This window comes from Anopheles maculipalpis, chromosome 2RL, assembly GCF_943734695.1.
Source record: "Anopheles maculipalpis chromosome 2RL, idAnoMacuDA_375_x, whole genome shotgun sequence".
In the NCBI taxonomy this organism is placed as follows: Eukaryota; Metazoa; Arthropoda; class Insecta; order Diptera; family Culicidae; genus Anopheles; species Anopheles maculipalpis.
Window position 1 is genome coordinate 80,981,682 of NC_064871.1, and position 6,886 is coordinate 80,988,567.

Consider the following 6,886-nt stretch of genomic DNA (forward strand, 5'->3'; position numbering starts at 1 on the left):
CACACTAACATTTCTGGAGAATTAGATTTTTTTAAATATTTTGGGGGGAACAAAGCAGGAGGAAAAAAAAGGCGGTGAAATATGAGAAGCTGAATTTTAATCAATAATTCTTATTACAAGAACCATTTATTAACTGCCCCCTTCTCGTTGATGAGAAACACAAGCTTTACTTGCTACCCTCTGGCCTGTTATGCACCCTCAACCGTCCATCCATCCACCCACCCTACATAACCTTGCTACTGCAATACAACTTCTAACCGTGTAGCATCATCAACACCGGCAAAGCGCGCGTTTGAGCCACCCCACTCGTAGAACTCGTTTTTCCGATCGCATGGGCTCGTGTTGGTGTTGGTGGGTTTACCAAACATGGAGGATGGGTTTTTCGGTGTTGCATCAGTTCAGTCATCCGAAAAACGTAAACCTGATTTCACCTGACACCTGTCGCGACGGTTGCGGCGTCTGTGCCGGAACAGGGGAAGTACGGAACGGTACGAGACAAAACAACAAAAGGCAACAGCTTCGAAAAAGCTTCGACGCTGCGAACCCGGTGAGGTGGTGGGGGAGGCTATACACGATACGCACACCGCGATCGCGCTCAGCACAACAACCATGATCTGCATGTTCGAGCTCGCTCGCGCTATCAACAGCCTCGCGAGACCTCGAGACGCATCGCATCGGTTCGCAGTTCAGGTGAGGCCGTCGTATACGCACGGTCAGTGTAGGGACTTTACCGTACGCGTTCGGTGCTTGTGCTTTTTTGCTGCAAAGGATTCGCAACAGTTCCGCGCGCGAACCTCAACCGGGAATGGCGTGAGTTTCTAGTGGCTCGTGTGTTCCTGTTAAATCCTGGTGATGCATATGATTTTTATCTGTCATTATTGTTTGTGAACGTGAAGTGAACCGCATAGAAAACGACAACAAAATGGCACCAAACAGCACGCTGTGCCTGGTCACATTGTGGAGTGTTAGTGTGCTGATCCTGCTGATCAGTCAGTGCGAAAGGACCGATGCTAACTTCATCACCTATGTGGATGACTCGGGTGAGAATGTGCCCGAGGATTATGTTCTGGATACGCGCCATCGGCGCAAAAAAGTTCGACCCCAGGACTACAACGATGCGCTGGATCGTCTGATAGCGGATGCACTGAATCAAACATCTCCGAGACCGGGCAGCAACGATACCTCCTCGGAAGAGCTAGGTTCCAGCTCGGCGGAACAAAGTGTGGCTTGTATGGGCGAACGAAAGGTGAGAAACGGACACCGAGAAGTGCGTGCCGAATGTTTGCCAAGGCACCGTTCAGAAAACAATTTTGAGCCTAGGCGCGACCTTGAACTGGAACGAAAGGTTGAGACGGTCGTTAAAAACGGCTTCTTGTGCGGCGGTGAAAGGCAGCATACAATGAAATGTTGGAACTGGACAATGGAATGGAGCGGTGTTTGGTTGTTATGCAATTTGCAGACATATGGTTTTATTGCTGTCCAATATTGGGACTAATAGCAATGCGGGTGTCATCCATGTTTCGTTCAGTTGATCCAAATTTTCATGTTTGTATAATCGGACAACGTATAACAGTTAGTCATCATTGTAGTTCACCTTGGACAGTTACCTTTTTGGACAGGGGGAACCAGTTGTGTAAATGGACACACTTTTTCATAATGGTGTGAGATGCAGTTAGCACTCATCAGGATGACAGTGGATTGCTAATTGCATTGACCGGTTCTCCCCAGAGAGATCTGGGCTTTTCCTTGAGGTTTTTTTTTTCTACTTTACACTGCATCACAAGCTGCAACTTTAATGAGTAGGATATAAAACTAAGCGAACTATTAGTGCAGTCGTTGATGGAAGAGTGTGGTTGTATAATTGTTTTAATTGCACACAAATCGACACTAGCGCCCGAAAGCTTGTTTTCCATTTCTAAGAACTATTCAAACGGTAACATGTGTATTGATTGAGTGCGCCTGCTGTCAAACGGCTGTCAGATGAAGGAGGCGCATAAGAGCTACTTAGAAAATCAAAACTTGCCTTGTCGCTTCGGGTTACTATTTCCTGATAAATGTTGCTGTTTTATTAATGCGCGGCGGCGTTGCTATAAAAGGTACATTTGGAAGAAACAACTTTATAGCAAAGTTGGCAAATGTGAGTTCGAGCAAATGGTGAATGCTAATCCTGATTGGTAATGACAACTCTAAACTCGTTGGAAAGAATTCTCCTTAGGCGCCGAACATGGGCATATGGGAAGAAAATCGTTTAAGATGCAGCGATAAGTTTTACATTATAAATTCCTCTATCCTCTACCCAGTTGCCTTGATAGAGGAGATCAAAGACCTTGCGCTTGAGTCGATGAGGAATGAGGAAAAACAATATTGCTAATTTTTTCTCACCATGCGCTTTATCGCGATAGGTAAATCAACTATTGAAGCTCGATCATCAAGATGTTGCATGTTTAGAACAACAAACACGCCAGCCAGATATTGTTGTGTTGGCGTAGACGATCAATACACAAGGTTAATAAAAAAAATCCCCCAAACCGTGCAAGAACAATGTTTTATTGCACACAACCACATACAACATTTGCAGTCTGCAGCGTCAAGTTGTGCAGGGATTTCTTAACAGTTTGGTGTGGTTTTTTTTCCCTCCCAGTGGTAGGTACCGAACGGCGAAGGACTTTACTTTCTACTGCTGCTTTTGGATGACCTTTTCGGCGTAGGTAATAAACTGCAGCTCACACACATGCACATGCAGTTTGCGTGTAGTGCGAATGTATCGGCAAATGTGCACCGGAAACTTACCTCGATGCAACGGTGGCTCGTTCGCTCGCTTAATCATGTGTGCTAATGCGGAATCATTTTTCTTTCGCGATCGACGTGCACAAAATTGCATCTCATTCAGCAAGAATCCGCGGGTGTTATAGTGGCTAGTTGGTAAGGGTTCTAGATACTTCCCGTACCGGCTGTGAAGTTGGAGATGCATTACGGGTTGAGCGAATAAACCGGCAAGATCGAGAACAGAAAGTAAAAAAAAAAAGTTTGACTGAGAAAGCAATATGGAGCCTCAGAAAATTCAAGCTTTATCCGTGGAGAAACTGGTCTCCCTTGGAGATTATCATTGGTTCTTCAACCTAGCTGCCTGATACAGAGAGCATTGCTTGAAAGTGGCACAACATTGTGTGGCTGAGGAGGATAATTCTTGTAATCTTGTGAAATTTCTTCCCGCCCAGTAGGTCATTCTGCTCGAATGGATACATTTTCTTTTTCGTTAATCTGGTTGATCTTTACACAATCTCCAAATTAACTCTAATGTAGGTTATAAAGAACGGTTATGTTAATCTACATTTGCATAGTTTATGGTACCATCAGGCACGAGAACTCGGACAGGAATAATTTTACTGAAAACAGACACCTTACCACATCAGTCGTTCTGTTTTAGTTTTGCGAGGTCAAAAAGTAAACACAAAATTTTGGGAAGAAGTTAAGATGACTAAAACCTGTTTGCACATACCTGCGAAAAAGAAATGGCGGAGAACTCCAGAAGGGAGGAAGATTAATCTTTGATTTATTGATCAATAGCGAGTGAAGTGACAGTTCCTTTTCTCTTTATTTCTTGTATTGCTCGAAGCTTCGAATATAATATTATAATTCTTCTTTATTTTTCATTGCACAACGAAGGCTATCAAAATTCCAGATTCCACGCCTCAAATTTTAATGAGATGAAAGCTTAAAAAACTGAAGGAGATACTAATAGGACGCTGATTGAAGTTTCAATGTTATGTCAGGACTCAAAAGTTATTTTGGAAACTTTATTCTTACCTTTTTAGGCCGTTATATGACTTTTATGATAAAAGAGGGATTGTTATTAGGATTTTCATAGCTACGCTATAGCTATTACGAGCCTATTTCTACAGTATGAAGTCTCAACACTTGACGACTGTCAATCAAAACTGGTTGTTATTGTCTTAACAGCTTCTCAGTGCATCCATCATTCGGAGGATTAATAGTTCTCAAGCATTTAAATCGCATCGAAATAACCTAAACTCTAAACGATGATTTTACACCTTACCAAACATCGGCCATTACATAAACAGTACGAATTAAGTACCAATATTGATGACGTTTAATTTGTCTTGTCAACGTTTTCCCGGTTTCTCGTTCCCGACGTTTCCTTCCAGCCATTGCACATCAAGTCCCTGGACAGGTTGACGGTACGAAAGTGCTGCCCGAAGGGCCAATCGTTCCACCGTCTAAGCATAACCACCTGCCACCCAATGGATGTGCACGATCACATAAGCCGCTTTACGCTGTTGGCCCGCCAGCTAGACTACTATGGGCCCGGGTGTCACGAGTACGGCAAATACCTGCGCTACAACACGACAATCGACAAGACGTGCGTGGGACAGAGGTAAGTGGGGGTGAAAAGAGAGGCTAGGTTTAACATTTTTACACAAGACAAGTGTCTAATTTCGTACGATCATCCCCCACACACCGGCCACAGGTTGATATTTAATGATCGTGGCACGCAGATGCTGTTGATCCAGAACGGTTCACTGCTGGTGACGCGCGGCGACCGGATCGAGTTCTACGACGATTTCTGCGTGGAGGAAACGGGCAACATGGTGCTGGCGGCGCACATCTGTGACGTGGAAGGTGCCGGCCATTCGGATGATCTGTTTTCCGGGTGGTTGGGCACAGTGATGATAGGGCTGGCGCTGGTAGGTTCGGCCATTACCGTGCTGGCGTACGCGTTCGATCGGACATTGCCACACCGGTACGGGCCACTGATTGCGAGTCATGCCGGTTTGTTGGCTGGGGCAATACTGCTCGAACTACTACTTACAGCACTTGATCAAGGTAAGAACAGAGGTGCATCCTTGAAGATGTCTAGGCGCTAGGGTGGCAGAATGTGGCGCTTAGCTCTTGAAGCATGCATGTTGTTATCACTTGTTTGTATGTTTTATGCAACAATTGAGGTTAGTCCATGTTAAAAACTGACGAAAAATTGAGTTAGAACTGCATGTTAGTATCGCAAATGAAGATCTCTACCAAATAGTATTTCCTTGGCAATTTGTACATATTATAACGGACTTGCTATCGTATTTTCTGCCTTTAATAAGAATCAGATAGGACCTTGTTTTCTATTAGAAAATCTAGTGAAAAACTTTATCTCCCTGTATTTTGTATGGAATTCTAGGTTCTCCTCCTCCAAAGAATCTGCTTTAAATCTTCTTTGTTACTTAGCTTCTAAAATTATTGGATAGTTTTTAGATGTCGACTTACTACTATATGTTCCCAACAGGACAGGCCTATGGAATCCTTCAAAAAACTTTTCTCAGCTAAGTATTCTTTTCTTGTTCCCCACAGAATACTACCGTCCCGTGGTAGACGTACTGGTCGAGTTCTCCTACGCCATTTTTGTGATCTTCAGTGCAATGCTGTTCTTCTCCTCAGCCACCGGTACTACCAACATCAACTACCGGCTACTACTGGTGACCGTGTTTTTCATCTCCACCTGCTCTCTCATTGCCATGGGCCTAACGTTCTACTCCGAGCGTGTCCTACTGATGGCGGTACTAGCAAGCTTACTAGTAGCACTGGTCATCAGTGCAGCTAACGTCTACACCTCCTTTGGGCGTAACCATCTCGGATTCAATAGTAATGAGAATCCTTTCGAAATCATTAACGAAGGTAGCACCGCTAAGCGTATGGATCAGCGGAAGGAGCTGTAAGTTGACGGATTAAGCCGCTATTAAGCTAAGAGCGTTGAAACTATAACTCTCCACCTTACTCATTGCAGCACAATCGTATCCACATTCGCCTGTGCCACCCAGATCATCGTGTGGATACCATACTCGATGGGCAAGTACTCGCTGCTGTCCGTGCTGGCCTGGAACGCGATCATCATATTCGTCGTGTTTGTGGGCCTGAGGCGCCGTTCGATCGGGCTCTGCAACGTTGGCCAGCGGGTAAAGCTGCACCATCCGGGACAGGTGGCTATTAGCTCACCGTACGCCGATCATCAGATGCCACGCGACACTCAAACCGTTCTACCTCCGGACGACGAGATAGAGGCAGAAAATGAGTTGCGTGTGGTGTAGGATTAATCTATCGAAGAGATTTTTGCTAGTAGACTGTACATAAAGCGAAACGTTTCGTTTCGGTAGCGGAATTTGTCGTTGTTCAAGGTAATAATTTAAGACTCAAGCGCAAACACGTTAGCACCAACGTCATACCATCCCAAGACGCCCCAGAAAAAAAAACTCCCATTTTTAGTCACCGGTGGCGATCGTGCCGCCGATCGCACCAACCACGCATTGTATCGTATCGCGGATCGGGGTGTATTTTTGGGGATTTCTCGTACGTAAGGAAACGGCAAAACAAAATAAAACAAACAATACTCGAACAGGCTCGCTTCACGCAGCACTTTTCTTATCCGAATGGCCGGTATTTGCGAGCATAACCGGTTTGAATTCTTCACCGTACATCATCCGACTCCGGCTTCAGAAAATGGTTACGCCCGTCTGCGGACGCCGACGACAACAGCGCGCCGAAATGGTGGCCTTGATAATGGCTTTTCGGATGTTTTGAAACTGCAGCTGTACCAGAAAGCGTTTTCTGTTCCACGACTATACGGTGCGGAATCAAAATGCTAAAGTCGAGGTAGGAAAATAAAATTGCAATTCCGTTTTCGGTTGAGCTGTTGTTCGCATTTGTGATTCTGTGGATTTTTATTGGTTTTTTTTTGCGGAGAGCGAATGTCATTGGAGACATTTATTCAGTTTTTCTGTGCAGGCAGTTTTAAAGCACTAAAAGAAATGATATTACTTTAGTAAAACCAACAAAATAAAACCAACTTCATTCTCTTTAGAAATGATGAAGGTTCCTTTTAATTGCC

General features: G+C 44.6%; 1 protein-coding gene across 1 annotated transcript; it reads left to right on the plus strand.

Annotated features, from left to right (window-relative positions):
• The first annotated feature begins 917 nt into the window (after nucleotides 1-917).
• LOC126568122 (uncharacterized) lies at nucleotides 918-6,089 on the plus strand. Its single transcript, XM_050224538.1, has 5 exons — nucleotides 918-1,246; nucleotides 4,167-4,396; nucleotides 4,490-4,845; nucleotides 5,356-5,716; nucleotides 5,789-6,089. Exons 1-5 carry the CDS (start codon nucleotides 923-925, stop codon nucleotides 6,087-6,089), a joined length of 1,572 nt encoding a protein of 523 aa, XP_050080495.1. The 5' UTR covers nucleotides 918-922.
• Nucleotides 6,090-6,886: the final 797 nt, after the last annotated feature.